This window comes from Dermacentor silvarum, chromosome 7 (assembly GCF_013339745.2).
Source record: "Dermacentor silvarum isolate Dsil-2018 chromosome 7, BIME_Dsil_1.4, whole genome shotgun sequence".
In the NCBI taxonomy this organism is placed as follows: domain Eukaryota; kingdom Metazoa; phylum Arthropoda; class Arachnida; order Ixodida; family Ixodidae; genus Dermacentor; species Dermacentor silvarum.
Window position 1 is genome coordinate 22747305 of NC_051160.1, and position 24136 is coordinate 22771440.

The window sequence follows — 24136 nt, forward strand, 5'->3', positions numbered from 1 at the left end:
AGTAGTACACTAGTAGAGGCATAGCCTCCTATATATCATGCAACACAGTCGATCCGCGGCCGATCCAATCCAATTCGAAAGTCAGTTTATGTCTATGTTTATGTTTTGCCGTCAATGGATGTCGACGCATTGAGTCGGCATACAAATATTGTATGAATCCACACAGAAGTTCGTGCGAACATTGCGTGAAACTCTGTGGTGGCAAGCAAAACACTGTGCGTCGTACCGCTTCCTTTGTTTATTAACATGCCGCTGTTGTAGGAATAACATAGCCTCCTATATATTCTATGCCTGCCGGATTATCGGCGATCCCATTGATAGCGGCCGTCGTCGGAACTATGGTGGTGGCGCCACTTACGTAGGGTGGTCGCGTGCGAGCTTTTTACGTTTTTGGTGCTCATAGGTGACAAAAAATACGTGAAAGTAAATAAAAATTGTGTAAATACTTATATATCTTAGTGTTGTAATAATATAGCAATATAAAGCGGTCGTCGTCAAAACTTGGGATAGGGGCGCCACTTACGTAGGGGTTTAAGGTGCGCTTTTTGAAAGTTTTTGAAAGTAAACTTCGCATTTTCGACGATATCGCTGCAAGAAAAAAAACTTAGGGAAAGCAGCGAAACATTCACAGCGACGTTTCGAATTCTGCGGCTTCCAAAAAAGAAATCGTCTGCTACCACCGCAACCGCCGATTCAAACCTTTGTTATGACAAGAGTGTAAACAACTTTCGTCGTCTGCTACTGCTATCATGCGGCAGTTGCGACATCTCCATCACGAGGTTTGCCGCTCCCTTCAATATGCTGACTCCTACCCTACGTAGGTGGCGCCGCCATAGACGACGGCCTTTTCTGGCTCATCCGGCAGAGTAGTACAACTAGTAGAGTAGTACACTCAACTAGTACACTCTACAACTAGCAAACGGGGTGGTGGCAAGCGCCGCCTCGTTTTCATAAGACTGATGCGATAAATTAAACATTCTCCTTCATAATGTAGCAGTGGTAAAGTAAATCTCCATCCACTGTACACGTGCAGACATATGTAAAGTTGTAACTGTTTCAGCCATTTCAACTCAACTCAGCAATAATGTCCAGTGCACCGTGGTCGTCATCCAGTAGTGACTGCTTCTATCTGTGGCCTCTGTGCTCATCTCTCCAGTGCACGGTGCTCCAGTGGCTAGCCCGCTCAGCTGATTGGAAGCAGTCGAAATTGGTCGAAAGTTCGTTTGTAGTTGTGATGGGGCGAATAATTTTCGAGCGCGTTGCCGGGCTCTTTGCGAAGCGGAGGTTACTCGTCGTCCCCATATTTAACATCAGTCGGTTCCTTTCAGTGGGCGACACAGCAAGCATGGAGCGCACTTTCACGCGGGCGGATGTCGAGCAATTCGCTGCTCTCACGGGAGACTGCAACCCCATCCACCTGGACATAGCTTACGCGCAGAGCAAAAATTTGCCGGCATGCGTCGTTCACGGGGCTCTCATTAACGGGTAAGTAACGTTTCGAAAAGAAAATGAAGGAAACCGCGCTAATGACGGTCGCGCTATTTTCATTTACGCCAACAAATATTATAACAAAGTTGTCAAGAATAGTACATTTCAAGAAGGAAAAGAAACAAACAGCACTAATGATGGTCGCACAGTTTTCATTTAGGCCCGCAAATATTTTAACAAAGTTGACAACGTTATTACAGCTCTGCAGACTGGACTGATGTAATGTAGCGATTCCTTTCGCTCAATCGATTGTTACTTATCGTGCACCGCTCACGACTGGCCATTCGTGGTGACAACATCCTAGAAATATGCAAAACTCAGGACGGCACGCCAGACGTGCCTTGCGGGCGCCATGCAGCAATATCATGCAGAAACGCTACTGCAGCGTGCATTGGGTGCACGTTAAAGAATCCCGGTGGTAGTCAAAAATTAATCTGGAGTCTCTCATTGCGGCGTGCCTTATGATGAGATCGTGGTTTTGGCACGTACGGAGCCGAGAACTTAATTTTTGTCAACCCTGACCTCCTGGTGGCAGCTTTAAGCACAGAAGCAAAATTTGCTGTAATTATTTATCGGCAGAGTGCGCAATAACTGGTAAAACAGATGTTGGGTTGTTTGTGTAATGTACGTACACTTGGGGTGAGATTGATGGTTGTGCAATCTGGAAGTGCATAACGGACAGGGGAGCGGTTTCTGTCATCATCGTCTGTTTTGCTCTATTGCTTTCCTAGTCATGGTATGTACTTTAAACGAGCTAAGCTACACTAACAGTCTTACTGTTGACATGAGCATTATAGACAACTGCGTGTGCAACTGCAGCACGTTATTTAGACATTGGCCAATGGTGCAGCAGCAACTGGTAAACAAGAAAAATGAAACGTGAGCTCAATTATATATACACACATGCTGTGATGTGTACACTAGACAAAAGCCAATAGTTGAAACCTATAGTGCTACCAGAAAACATGCATCTACTGTAGATAAAGCCAGTGCAATTAACCTTAATTGTCATCACAGAGCATCGATGTAGGCATATGTCTTGGCCACATTGGCACTGTCTTTTAGAAAAGTCTTCATTTTTGTTTCTCAGTGGATTGGCATTTATTTAGTGCAGACCACTTTACTGGTCACGTAAGCATGAAGTCGAGCACCTATTGATAAGCTGTCCTAAGATAATATAGCTCTCCCGAGCAAAGAAGTACATATGCTGCTGCCACTAATAGTAATGCATGATTTAATTTTTTTGCAGTTTGGTATCAGCCGTTATTGGAACAAAGCTTCCAGGCCCTGGCTGTGTTGTTGTCCATCAAGTGCTCGAGTTTCCCAAGCCACGTAAGTTAAGCAACAAAACACACTTTAAAGAAATGTAGCCGACTTTTTCATGGGAACACAGTCTATTCGCAACACTTTTACCAAGTTCACTTTTTCTAATTGAATTTGACTTCAGCATAGGAGTGCAGCCAGCTTGGTACTACATTTGTTTCCAAAGCGCTGAGACGTTTTCCTACCAAATTCATAATTTCTTCTGTTGTTGTGAACTGAGTGCAAAGTAACAAAAAAAAAAAAAAATGTTCAGTTCACTTAGCAGAATTTAATAATCCAGAGTAGATGGCTGTTTTTGTCTCATAATTGTTGGACATTTTGACACTTGCCTAATGTTTACCTGAAAAAAAAGGTACTTTGGCACAATGTAAAATAACGTACAGGATAAAAAAGAAAACGCCAGAAAGAGCGCTCTTTTTCTCCTCCATTTTATTCGTATGTTATTTTACATTGTGCCACATTATCTTTATTAGCTGTGCATACCAACTTACCGAACATAGTAGGCTGCGAAAGCATGTTTACCTCAACTTCAGCTTTCTTTGCGCACTCGCAAGGAATGTGAATGCCAGATTTATTACATGATCTGTTCCGTGATGTGTCTTTCTTTTTTTTTTGCATGAGCCAAAGCATATGTGTACTTTTACCCTCACACCTTTGTGCTACTGTAGACTATCAGCTGGTGTTTTATTGAAACTGGCAAGATGTCTATAACAACGTTTTCTGTTCTTGGAAACAGTATGTGCTCATCTTCCTCGCTGTCTTCACTGCAGTCACTATGAGGCTGCCTTCATCTGTTGTTGTTTCGTATCAATATTTTTTAAGTGATAACCAGCATTAGTAATGAGCAGTGTTGAGCTTGCTCATTTCTTTATTAGTTGCAATTGTAGGTGTTATGCAACATTCACAATTTATCTTCTACGTGTCTACAATGTGTTTTGTACGTGCTAGTGACTTACGTCAGTCAGACTTGAGGTTCCCCTTTTTTTTTTTTTTTTTTTTTTGCTCTTGCATGGTCCAAACAGGCCTGCACTGTTGAATTGAGCATTGAGAGATGGAATGAGCATTGTTCCTTCAGTTCTTGTAGGAGAGCCAGTCCGCGCGCACGTAGAAGTGACATCCGTCCGAAAGTCCATTGTCCAGTGCACCTATCAGTGCAAGGCGGGACCTGAAAAAGTGAGTTCTACGAAGGGCATTCATTCAAAGCAATTATGCCACCTGCAGTGTTCACAGTTTGCATGGAGGCAAAACACGCTTGCCTGCCTTTTTTTTACTTTGTCACAGGTGGTCATGTCTGGCGAAGTCAAACTCTTCATCCGGCCTGAAAGTCCAGCTTAGTAAACAAGCAAATGGGGTGAGCCATAGTGAAGTCAATTTTGCTTTGATTTATGCACAAGGGTTCCAGTATTGTCGAGATCAAAAGTTCGCATACCACTGCAGGAGTGGCTACAGTGCTGTATTGCTGTGCTGTGTCGTAGTTGAGCATGCTTCCTATGATGAATGTTTATCATATGTGCTGTTAGTGTGAATAATATTGCAGTGGTAACATTTGGGTGCGTGATGATTGAGAATTCCTGCACATGACAAAAAGGGAACCCTCAGGCTGACAGAGTTCAGTTACCACTCCAGTGTTATGTGGGCTTTTGTGTTACTAACGATGCAGCTAAGCAAACACACTTCGAGGTAGAAAAAAACAACGAAAAAGATGAACACAACATAGGTTGCATTTTGTAAGCCTAAATGCAAGTCTTGTGTTTACTATTGCTTTCCTCAACATATACTAGGCTTACAAAATGGTGGTGTGGAGATGGTGTGTGTCCTTGTGTGCATTTGCTGGCAGCATTTGTTTGTCACTGTTCCGTTACGGGTGTGCACACTTGGAAGCATATATTGCTAGAGAAATATTAACGTCGCACACAGGAATGTACATATAAAGATTAAAAGGTACACATATGGGGGGGGGCAGCATCAGCAGGTAGAAAGCAAATTATTGCTCGCTGAAACGGAGACTTTCTTTCCCTTCATCTGAGCATACTCATTTACTTTGTCTTATGCGTACCATTTGGTATGTAATCAAAATATTTGTTACTGAAGATTAGTTGCTGTTTTCAATGCGCGGGGCACAAAGTCTCGTCGGGTGACATATCGCCTTTAACCTCAATTCCGTGGCTGAAGTATTGTACTGAGAATGGTGCGAACATCATGTGATCTGTCTGAAATAAATATAAAACAGCATTGTAGCCTGTGAGAAGAGGGTCGTCATCAGCTATGTTTTCTGTTTTCCCAAGCCATTCGTTGGTGCACTCTGCCGCCTCTCAACCTTGCCACGGACGAAGGAAATACGCATACAATACCTCTGTGGCGCGACATGACAAAGTTAAACTGCTGCTGGAGCTGGTTGGACCACTCGAATGTTCGCTGCTGTAAGACAAGAGCAGGAATGCACTTCTTGCACGTTCTGACCCGCTTCGAACCAGATTCACAGCCAGAAGGGCTGAAAAATGTATGATAATGGCCCGCTAATCATACTCCATCTCGCCAATCGTTTACAGCACTGCCGAAGGTAGGAGGCATGCACAGGCGATATCCTTGCGCAGCAGAATGCAGTTTCAAGCATAACTGTCTGATTAATGGTGGGATTATAGAGCTTTGTTTTTGCTTTGTACGTGTTATGCGAAATGTTGAGACCTTTGCGCATGTACTTCACATCCCGTGAATTGAGCAGCTCCTGAGCAGACGACGCAGCGCGGATGAACACATTTTGAGGGGCATTCGGCCTTCCCATTGCATAAGGAGTCTTGCAGCTTTCACAGTGCTGCAAATAACTTGCGAGGTGGAGTATAGTGTCTCTACCGTGAGGTCTCTAAAAATTTTTAATATTTGAGTTTGGTCATCTCTTAAATTTTTAAGGAACAAAACCTCACACTGATGTGTGCTCTTCAGAGGTGTTTTCTCAGCAATGGAAAATGACAGAGAATTGTGAGCCGTGGCCAGTCCAGCTGCTGTTACGCTGGCGGATGCTAACGCACTTACATGGTGAATAAATGATGTAAAAGCAGGGCACACGTACAGATTTGCTCTGAATACAAAGATCCTCGAATATATGACACATTTTATTATTTACATATACAACTCTCTTTTATGGAGGAAGAGGTACGGCAAGGATCTGTTTTTCTGCATTTCTGAAGCATGGATGGCATTTCATTACAAATGCTGAGGGGCAATATTTGGCGCACAAAATTGGCCAAAGACTGGTGTAATTTTTGGTTTCCACAATTTCTTACTTGTCAGATTATTTTTTTTTATAGCAGCTGGGCAACATTGCAGCCGCGTGCATCGCAACCTTTGGGATGCATGTTAAAATGTGGCTGCATACACTACAAAGCCTCTGAGAATAAAATATAAGATAAATGTAATGTGGGGGAAAAACTTTATTCTCTTAAATAGGAAGATGACAGTAAGTTCATTTAGGTTACACTGTAACATATGTAAAACACTCACAAGGCACTTCACAAAAATTTCGCGACTCAAAACGACACTCCTTAAACAATTCTGTCTGTTGGAAACTGTGCCACTTCAGGTAACAACCACGGCAGTTCTGTTGAGTCAACAAGTTCCGAGCATCATTGGGCTCAAACATCATTCAACGAAGCCTTTCGTGTAACAAACGTCATTGTCAAAAAGGAAAATTGATCGCAAAATGACCAGCAGTCGTCCCTTTGCTAGCAAACTAACTCTTGCCTCGCAGCTAAAAAGCATCCGATACACAAGTGCTAACCAACTATTAATATAATTGCACAGGGTGCACAGCCGTGCAGGCTACAATAGCAAGTATATTGACAAAAATTTTTTTTACAAAGCTTGCACAAATGCGCAAAAAAAGCACTTGATGGCATGGGCACAGTCTGTGTTCGTTGCAGATGTGAGAAAAAATGCACACAATCAATTGGCGGCACATCATAACGCTGAAAAGGCTGAAGAAGTTATCATATTTACATGTGCAAACATAGGCAACCATGACATAAGGTAACCATCCTATACTGAGCCTATTCTAAGATCATAGCGGGACAGAACTAAAATAAAAGGATTAATTGTATATTCAAATAAATGCAGTGCTGAAATGAAGCAGTTGTCTATGGGGAGCTTCTTCTAGAAGTGTTTGTCATTTGCATTCTATATTATTACAGGGGACTAATTACAGGACATAATATAGCATTTTAATGTGTGTATGCATATACATATGTATATATATAAAGGGTATGTATGTAAATATGAAATAAACTTTAACAACTAGTTAAGAGAATTTGATTTCATCTGACCATGCATGGAGGCAGGTATATATATCTTTTGCATATGTTGCAACATGGGGACATAGAAAAAAGAAACTGCTTGCATCGTGAAATGCAGTTAGTGCCACTTTCTGGCGATCATGCAGATACTTTTCTGAAAAGACATTTCTTCCAGTACTTACATGTGATTAAAAAAAAAAAGAAAACAGACGCTTCAAGCCCTGAGAATTATGAGGAGCAAAAGCTGGCCATAAAGTCGAACATTACTCCAATTTTATTCATTAGAGTACAGCATTTTCTAGTAGCTCAATGCTTTCCTTTCAGCAGCACTCAGTTTGTCTGATAGAGATTTCCCATAAATTTAAAACGGCCATAGTCGAGCTTCTCTCCTGTCGGCAACAACACTACAGAAAAGTGTAAGCTTGGCTCTATCGCTAGGGCCAGGTAACCCTGTCTTCAGGTGAATTGCGTGGCACTGTTTTAGGCACAAGGTGTGTGTGTGCTCAGTTTTTGACAAGACGGTTGCCTGAAATGCATGATTGGTAACGATTATCTCGATACTATTGTACAATATGAGGCTGTTCAGCCAAAACTTGGCACTCTCAACGATACGAAATTCACTGCAATTGCATTACACGTCGACATCACAACCGATCAGTGGTGACAAATTTGCCACAAGTAAGTGCCTTCCAAGTGTGGGTCATGCTCTCTAGAGCAATTGCGAATGTGCAGACAGTTAAGTTCTGTGTTCACTACATCCTAGTGTGACGACAGTGGTATATTCATTATTCAGAGGTGTCGAAGGAGGGAGGGATAGGGAGGGATAAAACTTGTTTTATGAAATGGAAAAAGAAAAGTGTCATGGCATTTCATGGTGTGGTGATGTGATGAAAGCTTCAGCTGTGTTGGCAGCCAGCGTCTTAAATTAAATCTTTGCAGTTGGATGAACAATTCATTTCCACAGCTTACCACGTGCTGTCAGAGGCAACATACAATCGGCGTTACCTTTCACCAAGAAATACCGTGCATTGTTCTAAGCTCTTGCGGAAATAAAAAAGCGCTAAAGGAACTGTGCCTGACAGTGCATTGTACGACAGTTGGCATGTTTTGCTACTGAAAGCGAACCCTACCTGTAGTACAATGTATACTTGCTATAACAGTGGCATATTGGCCTGTTTTGAAATATTTTTCGTAGTTGCTCCCAAAGTGGTCCAAGCATGAACATCTAGCCACTTGACAGAGCAGCACTTCTAATTAAAAATTAAACATTGTAATAACTTCTTCACTGAAAGGTACTGCTGAGCATTTTGAAAGAGGCAAAACAACGAGTCTGCCTTTTCACAGGTGCCTATGACCAACTGCATGCCAACAATATGCTGCTAGGGCACAGTTCCTAAGAGACAAGTTTACCAAAAATTCACAGCTGGCACTTCACCAGGCTTATCTCCCATGAGCAGATGAAAACAGTCCGTCCGACTTGAACCAGCTCTTCACCAATCCCTCATCGTCTCAACGACAACATGTGCAGGAGTCCAACAATGCCACTGGACTCAACAGACTGTGACAACAACAGCCAACTAAGATGACGCAAGTCTCTGATGCAAACAGCGAGTTATCGGCATCTTCTTGCACTGTGTCTGACCCACGATGATGGCGACCTCCCGTGGAAGATGCCAGTCTTGCTTGCGCGTGCTGTCACAAGTTGATGATGAATGCACGTTCCGAGGTTGTGGCAGTCTTGCACGCCAACTCGGAATGCCGCAGTCGAGTAAGCCGCGACTGTGGTCACTCAGACCCAACCACCTGTGAGCTTGTGGAAGAGCTCTTCGTTCAGCGTCTGGTTCTGGTCTTTGGAGCGCATGCTGAGGAAGATGTATCCGCCGATGAACTCGTGCACAGTCTTGCAGTCGGCACTGAGGCATGAGAAGGCGACACGCTGGTCCTCCTCGAACTGGACGTTCATCTGCTTCACCTCCCAATTGACGTTCCAAGCCATCATGGTGTTGAAGCGCCAGGTTTTGATGTGATCGCCCGTCGACAACTCCATGCGCATGAGCCGGTTGAAGGCCACTCCCAGGAGTTCCTGCAAGGCAATGTGGTGGAAGCATAAGACATATTGAGTCAACTTAAAGAAGGTTCATTAATAAACATTGTTGGGCAAGCTGGTTGGTGCTTACTGTATGACGTGAAAGCTTCAGAGTAAGAGATGAACACATAAAAAGGGTGACAACAAGAGCATGCACATTGACATTTACATAAAACTGAAATTCAGGAGAGAATCGGCGATTAGGAGCAAACAGGGTCTCAGCTGTATGGGTGGAATGCAAGAATGTTCACTGCCAATATTTCTGTGTATGATAAAGAACCCTAGGTGTTTGGAGTTGTCGTGAAAGCTCTTCGTTGTAGCCTTCCTCACAACGCAGCTTTTTCGTGGGGGTGGTAAAACCAAGCAGGTGAGCAAGGAAAACGCACCTCTTTCTTGCTCCCGCTGAAGCGTACCACGAAGAGTGAGATGCCAAACTCGGGCAGCGCCTGCCAGGCCTTGATGAAGTTCATCTTGGCATCTACGAGGCTGAGGTCCTTGACGTTCCCATGCGCTTCGACAATCCTTTGAACAATGGCCTGCACGCAACAACAGCACTCTGCTATGACACCGCGCGTGATAGAAAGCAGGCAAGTCAACACAAAGACCCCGAGTACCAGTGCTGAGATCGCAACTGGCTGTGCCAACCTGAATTCTGCAGCCAAAAGTTAGCTTCACAATTCCAGCAAAGGAATATCCATTTTTTGTCAAACTGTTGTAGAATGCTACAAGGGATGCCAGCTCAATGCCTTGAAAGCAAGATGCTTAGTTGTAGAATTCATCATTGAGCTGCCACTAGGTAAGAACAATTGGCCCATCAACTGGGCACAAGGTCAAATTACAGTCGAACCTCAATAATAACGAATACAGTTATAACGAAGTAAATCTTAAAATGTCATCAATGTCAGCATGTAAAACTATATATGCTTATAATGAATTAAATATATATTGGTTTGTATGCAACTTCATTTTAAAGAAGCTCGACTGTACTTGACTACCCAAGCAGCAAGAGCGTGAAACACCTTGCGGATTCCTGCAGAAAGTACCATTCCGTACTTCACTGGACAAATTAAGTTTCTTTTCAAGTAAAGGCACTGTACTGCTGTTCTCTGGCATTGCACAGTAAAGTAGCACAATGTTTTGTTACTACTGCTCAAGATTCCGCTGGTCTTTGCGTCGGTAAACATTTGTTACAGGTACAGCACTAAGTCAAGCTTTAGGCTGCACACTATGAAGCTGCATGCTGTCTGTATGGCACAGCAATAGCTTCTTGCACTGTACCGTGCAGTGCTTGTGGCTCAGATCACCGCGTGGCATGCTATAACCTGCTGCACGCAACACTTCTGATAAAAAAAAAAGTGCTGTCAGAAGATTATGGAAATGAGTATGACCAGTGATGGCTTACAGACAATTTTATTTTAAACTCATTAGTGCCTCCACATTGGGCTGTTCCATGAATAATTTCTGATGTGCACAGTGACATCAAATTCTATATGCATAACTTATAAAATTAACTTGTAATCATGTGCCACTCAAAGCTGGGCATGCCCAACCTTTATAAACACACACTGCATAGCTCGCTCCGGTACCAGTCTGCAGCATCCACTGGTGATATGAAAAGGCACTTTTGTCACACGGGGTAAAAAATAAAGCAAGAAAAATATTCTGGACATGAGGATTGAGCGTGCAAGTGTCTTTTTCCTATCATCATCCTATTATGTGCACTGCAGGATGGACTCTCCCAGCAATCCCCGGTTACCCCTCCCTGCCTTGTGTCAGTCGATCTCAGCCTAGGGCTTCAAATTTTCTGATCTCAACAACACCTAGTTTTCTGCCATCCTCGACTGCGCTCCCTTTCTCTTGGCATCCATTCTGTGGCGCTAATAGGACACCAGTCATCTGCTTTCACATTAGATGACGCGCCAATCTCCGCTGGTTTCCTGTAAAGCTCGGCAGTTATCACAAGGGCGCCCAACAGGAGCCGTCATGCCCACCTGTTTGCTCTTTAGTTTTTTGACGAAGCGGGGTGCGACAAAGTCCTCAACGTCAATGTCAAGCTGAGACGGCACCAGTGCTGGGGCAGGTGCGGGCCTCTGCAGCTGCAGGAACTGCTGGATGGAGTGCACCTCGGCCTCGTACGAAGCATCCGCCATGGTCTTTCCCTTGGCCGCCAACCGGCAGCCAGCCATCCACTGGGCGTACTGGTCCTCCTGGAAAGGACACACGCACCTAATCAACACACAGTTGCCAGAGAAAACCACACGACCTTAAAAAAAATTGCGCAGGTCTGAAATGCGAGAACGCGAAGCTTTTGAGGCATTTGTCCAGATGTTGTTGCCCGATGCTGATGCCTGACATTGTCTGCTGCATAGCGCTGACATTCTCTTTCGGCTTTGTTTTACTTCTTCGGAAGTCTGCCTAGGCATTTCTGGTGGTCTCATCTCAACGCCACTAGGATTTATACCACAAGATTGCCCGTTAACACTTCCATGTGAGCGAATTGCTTGGCGTAATTGATGCGATGAATCTACTGTGCTCGGTTTAGCGTTTTGCGTGACATATGCGTCGCATGCACTGTGCTCAAGAGACACCAGGTAACCACTGCCATACAAACCCGGCAGAGTAGCTAAAGAAAGCTTCGCTTTAAATGTGCTGTAATCTAGAAGTAGTCACAGAGCAGGGATCTTGGAGGATGTGAAATAAAAACTGCATCTTCATTAAGTGCTGGACCTAGTCAAGCATCAAGTATTTGACAAAAGCTCCTCCAGGGTCAGATAGCATTTCAGAAAAAAACACTAAGGCTTCTAGTCACTGACCAAGTCAAAAGTTAACTAACATTTTGAAACCCATATGGCTTCCCTACAGAAGTGTAAAATTCCGATCCCATATGGGTTCTGAAATATCAATGAACTTTTGACTTGGTTAGTGGCCTTTGTGTTTTTCTAAGTGCTGGACTTGATTGCCTTAATAGAGTTTTCTGGTGTTTAAAACCCTCCTCAATCCAGCGATGTGCGCACTTGTGTTGCAAAAAGCAATGCGGGCAAAAAGACTAGGAAGCACTTTCTGTTTGCACTGTCAAGAGCTATCATCGTGGATCAAGCTCAACCTTCGACTTCCTTGCAACATCATTGCTCTATAGCTCTTGCACCTTTCAAGTGCCTAGGCCTTCAACTACAGACAGGGAAAGATTTAAAGACTGGCCAATGGGTGAACAAAAGACTGGCAACAATGCACTAATTCCCATCCAAGGCCTCTCGGCAACAGATACCAAAGGCCGGTGCGAACAACGAACCCGAGCCATTAATTCTGACTCAACAGCTCAAGATGGGGTTGTTCAGCGTCCGTAGACTGCTTGCAATCCCAACCAAGTTGGCCAAGGCTGAAGTGTTAACATGCAACTTGTTGTAACAATGTCTCAAGAAATGCGTAAATAAATAGGGGCAGAAGCTTCTGGACAAACGTTTCTAAAATTTTCAATCTGTAGTCCGTGGAGAAGGGAAATGTTACGGTTTTACTATTTTTTACAGGTTTTACAGATGCAATTATTTGTTAAGAGTAGAGCTGATCTAATCAGTGCCTACCGTTTCACAGCGGAGCCAGTATTCAGTCATTCCTTCGGGGCCAGGCACTTCAAGACGAATCCCGTACTTGCCTTGGGCGAGGTACACATCAGGTGTGACTTCAGAGCCTGTGAAAACAAGAGAGTTGTATAAACTGGCTTACTAAAGGACATCGTACAAGAACTGCCTCCTAAAACATATTTCAAACATGCCTACTAATATTCGGCTGCTCACGTTGCTATTCTGATCAATTCGATCATTTTGCCTGTCACAGTTCTGCAGTTATTAATAACCACTTTTTACCTGTAACCACAGGAAGGTGAAGCTTTACAAGCCAGTTGAGTGCAACATGATGATCTCAAATGCGCAGCGTGCCGATTTATTTTAGTAATATGGTACAATCATGGCAGCACCATGTTTTGGAGAGTAGAAGTAGAATGGTAAAAAACATGTACGTGTGCACCAAATGCACCACAGCCAGTTGCCAGGCTGCTCTTTTCAGCATGCTAGCATCCTCACTTTTTCTAAGCTCTCGATGCTAGGAGAGAGAAAAGAGAAAATGGCATATCTGCCATTACTTGCTGCAGCATAAGCTACGACAAAAACATGAAAAATTGAAATAGGTGCCCTGGTTTCTTCATTTTTTGTACATAATCTTGCTGCTGAGAGCATTGCAATACGACAAGATGATGAAACTGTGGCACACTGAAGAGAGCAGCTCAGTGGATAACGGCCAGTGTCATATTTTTTGTGTACACACGTGTCAACATTACAATGTTGCCTATTAGGCACCTATTGACGCTCATGCAGTATTACTAAGAAATTAGCCAGGTGTTGAAGTTTGGCGAGAGTACAAAGCCAAATACTGGCACCCCCACCTTTGAGGTTGATGACGTACGAGGGGCTTCCGCCACCTTCGTACTCCTCCCTCGACTTGTAGATGCACATGCGTGTCTCCTTGAAGATGAAGAACATGCGCTTGAAGCCCTTCAACGTGAATCGCTTGGGCCTGCACAGCAAAGTCACAGTTGCAGGCTCAACTTTCGTGAAGACAAAAGTACTGTTGTAAAGCAATTAGTACAACTAAGATGTGTTAAATGTTAGTTGGAAGTTGAGACTGCAGACATAAGCAAACATAACGGCCTGGATAAAGTGTCTTGCTCTCTCACACAAGATAGCCCAAAACTGATGCTTTTAAGGATCAACATCCATATTAAATGGGTGGAGAAGAGTGAAGCTGTACCAGAAAAGGCAACTCTCTATTTGGAATTTTGATAGTTGCAGGCACATCATGTAACATTGAATAGTATATAGAATTTCGATGTGTTTCAGAGTGCTCTTGCAGTTACTAAAGTCAAAGTAATGCATTAATAAAGAAACTTGAAAGAAGGCCAAGGACCATGATGTGAGCAATGGAATAAAAAAAATTATATTATGATAAACATTATGGTACAGGAAGACAGTTGTACAGATGTAAGAGCAAATACTGACGACATTCTAGTCGAGATAACTATGAAGAAATGGAGTTGCACAGGTCATGTCACAGAGCAGATGGCTCGTGGTTTATCAGGATGAGGAATGGGTGCCAGGAGAAGGTAAATGCAGTCGAGGCCAGCAGAAGATTAAGCGGTATGACAATATTAGGAAATCTGCGGGCACAGAATCCATCCAACATTTTCAATATCAACAACTTTGTTAGGTTGGCAGTTTGTGCACATTGGCATTCCATAAGGATGACTAGAGAAGCATGAACTCTACACAGAGAGAGAAAGAGAAAAGGCACCTAAACCACACATAAAAGTGCGTTTCTGTGTGTGCAAGTGCTCTTTGCGGTTTATGTCTGTCCAGTTCATGCTTCTCTAGTCGTCCTTACAGATACTTCTTCCCTTCTTGTAGCAGAAATACACAAAAAATTGATGTATTCAGTCAACCCAAAGAAAAAAAAAAGCATGCCAGGGTTGGTTCACCACACCATGCAAGGCCAGTCAATGGGCAGGAAGAGGAGTGACTCACTTGAGGAATCGCAGATAGCTGTGCAGCTCAGGCACTTGGGTGATGTTGGAGGTCTCGCTCGCGATGGCACTGCCCTCCAGGGTCACCTGGAGGTCGGTCAGGGCAGCATCGATGTCGTCTTCGCCTTGCGAGAAGTCAGGTTGGCTGCTGTTGGCCTGCAGGTTCACTTGGAGCTGGGTGCATACATTAGAAGGCCAATGTTGTCAAGAGCCGCTTTCCATTTTTGACTTGACGAGTCCACAGCTACACTTTCTCCAAGAAAAAGTAATGGTTGAGTGATTCCGACTCAGGCTGCGGGGCTTGAATGTCCCAAAGAATAACACAGGCTGCAGGAAGATATAAGGTTGACAATTTGGCGGTTCCGGTATCATACACCCATAACTTGCACCTAAATAAAGCACATTACACTAGCAGTTTTCGCATTCCACCTCCACCTCCATCACAATACTGCAGCAAGTTGAGAAGCAATTGTAGTATCAGGCAAAAAATCCTCGCTTAGCAACAACTGAACTCGCTACAGTTGGCATAAGTGAGTGGTAAATATGCCAGGGCCTAGAACTATGGTGTGGTATTTAGCTGCAAAAAAAAAATAATATTAATTTTGGCTGTTTGGGAAGATATGTTGCAATTGATCCTGGACATATCCAACTGAAGGGTATTGCAAAACAGTTCGATATATTGATAATTCGAAATATAAAATATGCCTATCTGGATCTTATCTAAAAACTGCAAGCCTCAGATAGTCTCCCGAGATCGTGAAAAACAGGACTTTACTGATTTGTTTCCCCAAGGTTACGTCCAATACACAAAAGCTTACTCATGTTTTGCACATGAATTTCACAAGCTGTTCGGACTGGGGAATGGCGTTTGGTATACCAATCACAACGCTAACCCTAAAAGACCGCGTTGCCCATCTGCGAAACTGCGGTGCACCTCGCCTGCTGAAGTGCTTGTTGCGTTTTTATTCAGGATAAGGTGGAAGTAAAAGCAGCCCACCCCTCCCATTTTCTCACTACCGGAAGCTTGTCTTGCGTTATGACGTTTTCGAACGTTAAGCCTAGTGCAATACCCACGAGGGCAGCAGAAGTGGTGGAATGCTAACTGCACGCACAGTGAGCACTGCTGTACAACACTGGAGGCACCGAAACAGTGCAGGAACACATGGTTGAGGCAAAGCAAAAATGTCGACAAGAACCTGCAGTTCGGTAGCAGGAAGCAAATGCCACCATGTCCGACGTGAGGGTGCAGCTGTGCCCATAAAGAACAAGCCTTAGTTCATGGTAATATTCTAATAACTTGCTATCACTGTCAATGCTTCGCCCTATGGGTGAAACTGCACCAGTTTTTTTTTTTTTTTTTTTTTACACAAAGGTTGACCAGTTAATGGCAGTTCGGCACCCACCTGGAGCGCAGCGAAGAGCATCATCTCCTCTTCGGTGCAGTCGATCTCCTCAGTGAGCAGGGCCCAGCGTGCCTGCTCGTAGATCTGGTTGATGCGCACGGCATCCTTGCGTGGGTTCAGGTCGTAGAACGAGTAGAACTTGTAACGCAGCTGCAGCAGGTCAAACTCCCGCACGTCCTGCTCCATCAGAGAAAGCGACGAGTCCAGCCACCTGCACGCAACAGGCAAGAAATGTCAGCTCCGAGAGTCCAGGTCAGGGAAGACATATAACAGTGCCTTCTCAATAGCTTATCTTTTTTTTTTACTGCAGAGCTGTTAGGGCAAATCCGCAACGATTTTCTTGTGGCGGCATGGTCAATATTAAATGTCAATGAGCCAGCAACGCAGCCCATGTCGGAGCCTCGAATTCACTTTGAAACTTAATTATCAATAAATGTTACCTTGCGTATACATCACTTGAATAGACAACCCTGTAATCTGTGATTTCTGTTTCTCAGCATTGCGTTTCATCGGCTCCATGTTGGAGGTTTTTGTAGGTATTGCATCTGGGCTTTTTGGCTAGGCTCAATTTTGGTATTTGTTCTAAGTACACTGGTGCAGTACAGTTTATCATTTATGATTTTAAAGGCAGGACGCAGCTCATTTATGGTGAAGAAATTGCACTCAATATAGTGAAGCGTTTGAAAAGTCTTGGGTATACTTTGGGCAGTGACAAAACAGACCTGCAGTACTTCCGAAGGGTGCGAGTACTCCCTTATACAGCTTCGCTGTCTTTCATGTACGAGTTGCTCAGATTGGCATACATATACTATGGATTTTTTTTTTTTTCTTGAAAGGCACCCTTTAAGGGAAGGACAACAAGCCCAACTTCTCTGTTGGACTGCACTAGGCTTGGCTCATTACTCCTGAAGTGTTTGAAAACTGGCTCCAATATTGCAAATCACTCGGAAGAAAGAAAAGACAGGAGAAGTGTCACAGAATTGAGGGTGTTGAAACCAAAGTGGCTTTCCTTTTGACTTTCATCCTGACTTATGCCGAAGGGGCGGTCGTTTAGTCATAGCTTGATGCATTTCTTTATTATTTTCCTGTGTCCACTCTGGAATGTGTTTCAGCCTAAAAGCTCTTATCTGCTTTGGTTGTTCAATTCACAAGGCGAGTCCTGTTGTTACTGCTAATAAGCTCATAGTTGGTTTGACCAATACTGAAATAACTGACCAATACTGAAGTTCAAGAGGTTTCACTCAGCAATACAGGCTAAAAATATGTGGTTTTTTTATTGGCGCAAGGGCCAGATATGGCCAAAGAGCACCATGAAATTTGGTGATGGGTTTTCAGTGTATTATGCATCGAGTGGACAATGAGTTGCAAATGGTAGATGTAACATGGCTGTAAAAAGGCTTAAAAGCAAGTCACTGTAAATTGCATAAAATATACGAGTATTAAGATATTGGCAATGACTAACGATGACTCTGCACTACAGGCTCTTGGCAATGCCAGTATATTTACAAAACAAGCAAGGCACCTCAAGAGATCAAGCTATGTCTGTTGATTCGCTTCCTGCATGCACATTACCTTGACCTATGTAGTTAAGCTGCTGCTTATTTTGCAGACCTGCCAGAAGAGGGTACAAACATTGCTTTCGCCAAGAATAGGCACACAATACTTTGCTTCTCCGCTAAGCCTCAGCTCTTTTTGGGCACTTACGCACAGAGCCACAGTGTTTCCAACAGGTCGATCTCATTAGCTAACTAAACACTGCGTTTAAATCTTTGTCGCGACACCAAAGAAGCAAGAAAAAGTGGAGCAAGAGGAAAAGGTGCCAGGACAGCAAACCTGCCCAAAGCTCGTCACGGCAATTTTTTTTTTTCTTCACTGGTTGCTCTCTTTCTGCTCTTTGTTTTCACACCAACCATGCCAGCTGGCCTCAATCCAATTTCAGAGGAGGGGTCATGCTTGTGTGCTGGCAGGCAAACTGCATTTTTTTTTTTCTTTTATGTTTTGGTTTGTTTCGTACATCTTTCAACCTCGTCCTGCCTGTGGTCTCTGCCCAGTGTGCCAAGCCCCTCCACGAGGACTCGGAAACGCGGCTGCAGAAATGCCGCATGCTGCCATCATCGCTGCTGTCATTTGTGTTATTTGCAGCACATAAATCAGTAGGGAAGAATGACAGAAGACAGCTTAAGCTGGCGCTCAGTTCCTTTGGGGAGAACACACCAGTGTTTGCTTTCACAGGAGAAAAAAGAAAAGCAAGAGGGGGAAAAAAAAAATTGAGATAAGGGAAAGGTGTTTTGAGAATGGAGAAAGAAAAGCCAAGAGGTCATTGGGCACATCGTTCATGCTCGAACTGTTTGCTCGCAGCGAGTTCAGCTGAAGTTGGGCACTACTTTTCGGAGCAGCACGTCTGCTTTTTAAAATGAACACAAAAATATTTCATACAAAACGAAAAACATGGAGGAGCACCACGTAAAACCTAATAATGTTTCAGCAAAGTTTTATTACAAGTACAGGAAGAAACAGGAAAAATAAGACGAACAATTGTGAAAAAGCACTGCCACTCCGTCCTCTTCAGGGTTGCAAAAGCCAGAGAGCATGGCACTATAAAGTATTTCTATTTTGTGACCATAAAATAGTACTCTTTTTCCATTATTTGGCGTTAAATTTACATAAGCTCGTAAGTGTTATTTTCTTGCTCCAACCATCATGAATATGAAAGAAAAAAATATGCTGAGATTTCAGCAGGTGCTGTCTTCCTTGTGGGAATTATGAAGGTTCATATTTTCCTGCGTCCTTCCGGAGACGACATCCTTTCATTGACAATGACCTCAAGAAGGAGATGGGAGGGCATGTCACCAAAAATGAAATGCAAGCATCAAAGAACTTCGTGAATATGACGAGCAGTGACTTGAAAGTGAGTGATGAGAATGCAAATGTGTTGGATCGCTCACCCAGCGTTGAGACGTGCCCTCTCGACGAGACTCTTGGGCCTAAGCAGGGCTGCCCTGATGTCCTGTGGCGGCTTGTTGGGGCTCTGGGCCAGGGGAAGTTCGTACTGGGAGCTGAAGCTGTTGTCGGGAGTCAGGTAGCTCCCGTTCAGGCCTGGTGGGATCCCATTGTTGAAGCTCGACGTGTTCCAGTGTGTCACCGACTGCGGACAGAGAGAGATCTTCAATTGAAATAAATGCAGAGAGGTATATGCCTGAGCAAATGTGCTCTAGCCGGCTACTATGCACAGAACAGAGGTTCCATCTTGGTAGAAATGGCATAGGAATAGACGACAGCAGAAATGCCGCTAACAACTCCTTTACAAAGTGTTTTACATCTTGGCAGAAATGGCACAAAACAATACACAAGAGCAGACGACAACACAGGTGCCACTAACAACTCTTTTACAAAAGGATGAACTTTTTGTAAAAGTTCTGTGAAAGAATTCTACTTTCAGGACTTAAACTGCTTTGATAAGCAGTTTTAAACTTTTTAAACAGATCGATATTCACAACATTTTTCATACATAACACAAACGAGGCTTTCAAACAGGTAAATTTTTCTTCACTTTTAGTTGCACTTAGCACAAGGCAATAATCCGCCCCCTAGCATACTCACATTGCATAACAATGAGGCAATGGTTTGACTAGGACAAGCACAAGATGGCCTACGACAATGGGCCCACAGAAATGTGGCTCTAGTTTTGTCGTGGCCATGGCATTCGAGTCCTGCAGAGCTCAGAAGCTGAACTGTCAACACTGGCAGCTGCTTATGCTTCAGCAAAAGAACAAGGTTAGAAGATCTGAACAGGAAAATTACGCAGCATTAGCAGGACAGCTGAGATGATCTAACCTGATTTCCTCAGAAACCTCAACGTACGCACCATGGTTGCTTAATGGCTATGGAGTTGGGCTGCTAAGCATGAGGTCGCAGGATCGAATTCCGGCCACGGCGGCCACATTTCGATGGGGGCGAAATGCGAAAACACCCTTGCACTTAAGATTTAGGTGTACGTTAAAGAACCCCAGGTGGTCCAAATTGTTCCAGAGTCCCCCACTTCGGCATGCCTCATAATAAGATAGTGGCTTTGGCACGTAAACCCCCATAATTTAAGAAACCTTGTCATCTAACCTGAGACAGCTGAGATGATCTAACCCACTATGATTTTTCCAATAGCTTATAGCTGTCATATGCTGTATTTACCACATCTTCCTGTCTATAGTATACAGGCACGAATTTGGCAGTTAAATTGTAATTCACGGCAGTGAATGGCAGCTGAAAATACCATCTTTATGAATCAAAGATCACTGTAGAACTGATTTCGCTCATCCGATTGGTAAATGTAAAAATTTTAAATGCATTCAGCTTTGTTCTCCTTAAGCATTCCCACAGTAAATATGTTCGTAAACATTTAACCTTAAGTACATGCACTCAGCAGGCAATAGACTAGACAATATGACAGCAACAATGCACACAATGCGTACTGAAAGAAGGGAAGTAATGAAAAGCCTCTGACCGAGTTGTGGGGCGATCCGAGAGCACCGTCAAGTGTGCCGTTGCTGTCATTGGCCTTCGAGCGGTTGAACTGGATGCTGTCAGTGCCTTCCTTGGGGCGCTGGCGCGGGCTGCAGCCGACGGCACGATAAGTTGCGCTTGAGGTGCTCGTTCACCAGTGGTCTACAGAAGGACATCTCCTCGGGATGCCGGATGCCTGAAGAAAACACGAAATGCAACACACGTTAAGTTCCCAAAGGGACTCGGTTCACATTAGTGCGTTATGCCAGTTCAATTACACTTTTTTCTGATGAACAGCTCCATTGTTGACACAAATCCATAAAGGAACTTGGGAGTTGCTTAGTTGATTTGGCTAATGGCTGTAGCCTGGTAATGTCTGTTTTTCGGTGCATTATAACAAGATCTTTACAAGTTAAAAAATATAAGTAAAAGCTTAAACTGATGAAAACTAGGTGACTGAAGAGCTTCTAGTCCCATGTAAGTGGTGTGTATCTTGTGAACTTTGTATTTTATGTAATAACATTATTTGCCGCATGATTTATAGCAACAAGATGCAAGATAGTGCCTTTAAATCACGGACGATAATTTACATGGCACATCTGTCTAAGGCATGTAAATTTCTAGGAATTTCATAAGAACTACAATGAACAGAAGGAAAAGGTCAGAAACTATGCACAGATCTTGTAATTAACCTGCACATAACTGCTTCACCTGTCATCCCACTTGTGGAGGTTGTCCTCACTTGCTTCTGCTGGATTCTTAATGAACACACTTTATAAGCTTTACCAAACATAACTCAATGCTTTTATATGTCCTGCTAAGAACAAGAGAAAGGTGCCCACCTAGCTCTTTGCAGACTTTGACGACAGCCGAGAAGGTCTTGACCGAGAAATCCGTTCGAACGTCCATGATGCGCAGGTCGGGAAACTGGATGCGCAACGTCTTGTGCATGGGCGTGAAGTGCAGCAGGGCGTCGGCCATGACACCGCACTGGTCGAGCGTGGACTTTGTCCGTGTGAGCCATATGTTCTGCTCGGGCCACCAGAGGGCGTGGTCTGACCAGTCCGTTGGGACATCTGCACAGAGAAGGTACGGGAGGCAATAGGCATGGGAATTTAGAGCAGTTGTGGGCTTCCCACGTAAAATATGGTACTGTGCAGCTAACGAGAAAAGCAATAATTCTCTTATTCAATGCAGCATGCATTGCATAACTAATTCTTGCAAGGTAAAGTTTCTCATTTTGCCCATTTCTTTACCACTTTTTTTTATTATAAAAATATTTCATGCCAGTTCATGTTCCTGCATGAAATCTGCACTAATTTGCCTACTAAATTAAAATGTCCCAAAATTGCACCTAACAGCACTGAAATACTTGGTAAGTTTTCAAACTCTGCCTTGGGAGTGCTGTGGAAACATGGCCCCATTTTCTGTTGACTTTTTCAGCCGCTGAGCAAAGTCCTTAGTGTGCACCGCTGCATAGCCAACAACAAGGAGTGGTCTTGGAACAGTGTGTGCACGTGTGTGCGTGAATGTAATCTTGTCAGCAGACATGTCTTGCGCGACCCCTCTCAGTTATCTCCCACGTTGTGGTGCACACTACAGACTTCGTTGTCCGACAAGTGCAGAAGGCGGAGAGGAGTTGTACACTATACAGCAACAAACACAGTAACCTAGAAATGTTGCTTACACCTGTTACACCTATGCGTAACACTGTAGCGGAAATCCTCAGATCAATTTTGACTGCACAGGGCAGCTTTGTTCGCTAGTGGCCCTATGATTCATCTGCCACGGCTGCTAATATAGAACCCACAGCCTTGCATTTTCAACGAGATCATTCGACCACCAAGCCACGGTAGCGGGTGGAGCCTGTGCTATGTATTTGCCATAGCAGAAATTGGAATGCTATGAATTTGGTCCTAACAAAACTAGGAGCTGCATGTAAAAAAAAAAAAGCGTTGAGGAGCACATGGCATCGAGAACTGTCGAAATATGCTGCGCAAGCGCTTTTAATTTTGTCGCAGCTACATTAGAATATAACTTCGGGCAACTCCATCAAGACACCCAACATAACCTAGGCATGGAGAAATATTTTATTGCAGTTTTCCTAGTTTTCCCATGCAGGAACACCAAAACATGCTATACACCATTGCATGTTGTCCCTCAAGTCCTCTGAAAATGTGGGCACAAAGCTACACCTTATGTCCGAAAGAAATTAGAAACTAGGCTAGATTTTACTGCAGTCAAGTACCCAATCAACCAATCATACAGCGCACACTATTTGCTGTGTAGGTATTTAAAACAAGTACAGGCAAAATGCTTCTATGTATTTGAAAAGCTTGCGGGTAGCACAGCCCAGCCAATCGCGAGGTCAGCCACGTGCAGGAAAGGAAGGATATATTTTTCTTGCTCATTTACGAGTTTTCACTTGGAACACCGCAACTTCAGCCTTTGATAAACAACTTCCTTGGCATGCTATCAAGAGTTGCAGAGTTGCATTGAACACTGGACAACAAGAACCGGAACCGCTTCTGGAAAAGTGTTTGCAGACTGAACGTGCCATCTAGCAGTTCTTCTATAAGAGGAAAGAGGAAGGGGCAACCAGGAACTCTTTTCACAGTCAGCTTATCAATCGGTTCTTCTTCTGCCATCTATGTCTATCAGCATTTGCTGATAATTCACTGTGCTTTGCTGCTGCATGGCCCTTAAGTGTGTTTGCAGCCTACATTTCGTTTACTCTGTGTCGTGCCAGCCTCCACACTGTATCATCAACACTTCATAGTGTGTCCAGGCTGTGTGACAAGTACAGCGATAAGCTCTCCTTATCTCTGTGAGCAAATGGTGTGTTATCGTTTACCACTCTTGCAAATATTACCGCATGATGCCTACGCTGACAAAAGCTAACTCACCGACACTGCAGTTCTGTTAAATAAGGCCTTTCTAACTCGATGTAGAGTTCACAGGTACCCACTCTATGAAGTGCATTGGCCATTTATTAAAGAATCAAAAATAAAAAGAAAATTACACACATGCCGGGTACGACGTTATGTAGCAACCCTTGACATGCACAACATCACCGAGGAATAAAGAAATATGCTGTGCTAACTAACAGAAAAAGAGCGTGTCATCCTTATAAATAAAATATCTAAATGAACAATATGTGATTTCACTGCTAGCTCAAAGAGGAAACTGCAGTGCTAAAGACCAGCATAGACCACGGAATATGACACCAATGCATAAGGTTCGCAAGTGGACCAGCCTGTGTGTCATGGTGAAAGCCTTTATGTGTGCACAAAGGCACGAACGTGACAGAAACGCACATAATGGCACATTAAAAGCTTTTCTGAGCGCAGTTGCTGTACTTAATTATTAAGTTCCTTTCCAAACCTTAAATAGCCAGTACAGTTCTTTTTAGTTATGGAATTTATAAATAGAAATGTGATGCTGCTCCTCTTGCAGAAAAACCTTCAGAGAAAACGTGTACATG

General features: G+C 43.7%; 2 protein-coding genes across 2 annotated transcripts in view; one reads left to right on the forward strand and one right to left on the reverse strand.

Moving 5' to 3' along the window:
- The first annotated feature begins 1160 nt into the window (after nucleotides 1-1160).
- On the forward strand, nucleotides 1161-18240 carry LOC119457721 (hydroxyacyl-thioester dehydratase type 2, mitochondrial-like). The gene is made up of 5 exons (XM_049670330.1): nucleotides 1161-1485; nucleotides 2738-2820; nucleotides 3887-3984; nucleotides 4093-4162; nucleotides 18207-18240. The coding sequence occupies exons 1-4, from the start codon at nucleotides 1235-1237 to the stop codon at nucleotides 4144-4146; spliced, it is 486 nt and encodes a 161-aa protein (XP_049526287.1). The 5' UTR covers nucleotides 1161-1234; the 3' UTR covers nucleotides 4147-4162; nucleotides 18207-18240.
- Nucleotides 6222-24136, reverse strand: part of LOC119457715 (unc-112-related protein-like) — a 29029-nt gene continuing 11114 nt past the window's right edge. Inside the window, 11 exon segments of the mRNA XM_037719365.2 lie at nucleotides 6222-9180; nucleotides 9570-9719; nucleotides 11175-11390; nucleotides 12762-12868; nucleotides 13619-13749; nucleotides 14754-14926; nucleotides 16156-16366; nucleotides 19101-19300; nucleotides 20654-20782; nucleotides 20784-20848; nucleotides 21495-21728. Coding sequence (XP_037575293.1) covers nucleotides 8887-9180; nucleotides 9570-9719; nucleotides 11175-11390; nucleotides 12762-12868; nucleotides 13619-13749; nucleotides 14754-14926; nucleotides 16156-16366; nucleotides 19101-19300; nucleotides 20654-20782; nucleotides 20784-20848; nucleotides 21495-21728 — 1910 coding nt within the window. The 3' untranslated portion in view covers nucleotides 6222-8886.

Bases quoted from the DNA above. Each gene is read 5' to 3' on its own strand.
- LOC119457721 (XM_049670330.1), top strand. From the start codon at position 1,235: ATGGGGCGAATAATTTTCGAGCGCGTTGCCGGGCTCTTTGCGAAGCGG. The intron at 2,821-3,886 runs GTAAGTTAAGCA...TTGTTCCTTCAG, and splicing joins GCTCGAGTTTCCCAAGCCAC to TTCTTGTAGGAGAGCCAGTC. The intron at 3,985-4,092 runs GTGAGTTCTACG...ACTTTGTCACAG, and splicing joins GCAAGGCGGGACCTGAAAAA to GTGGTCATGTCTGGCGAAGT.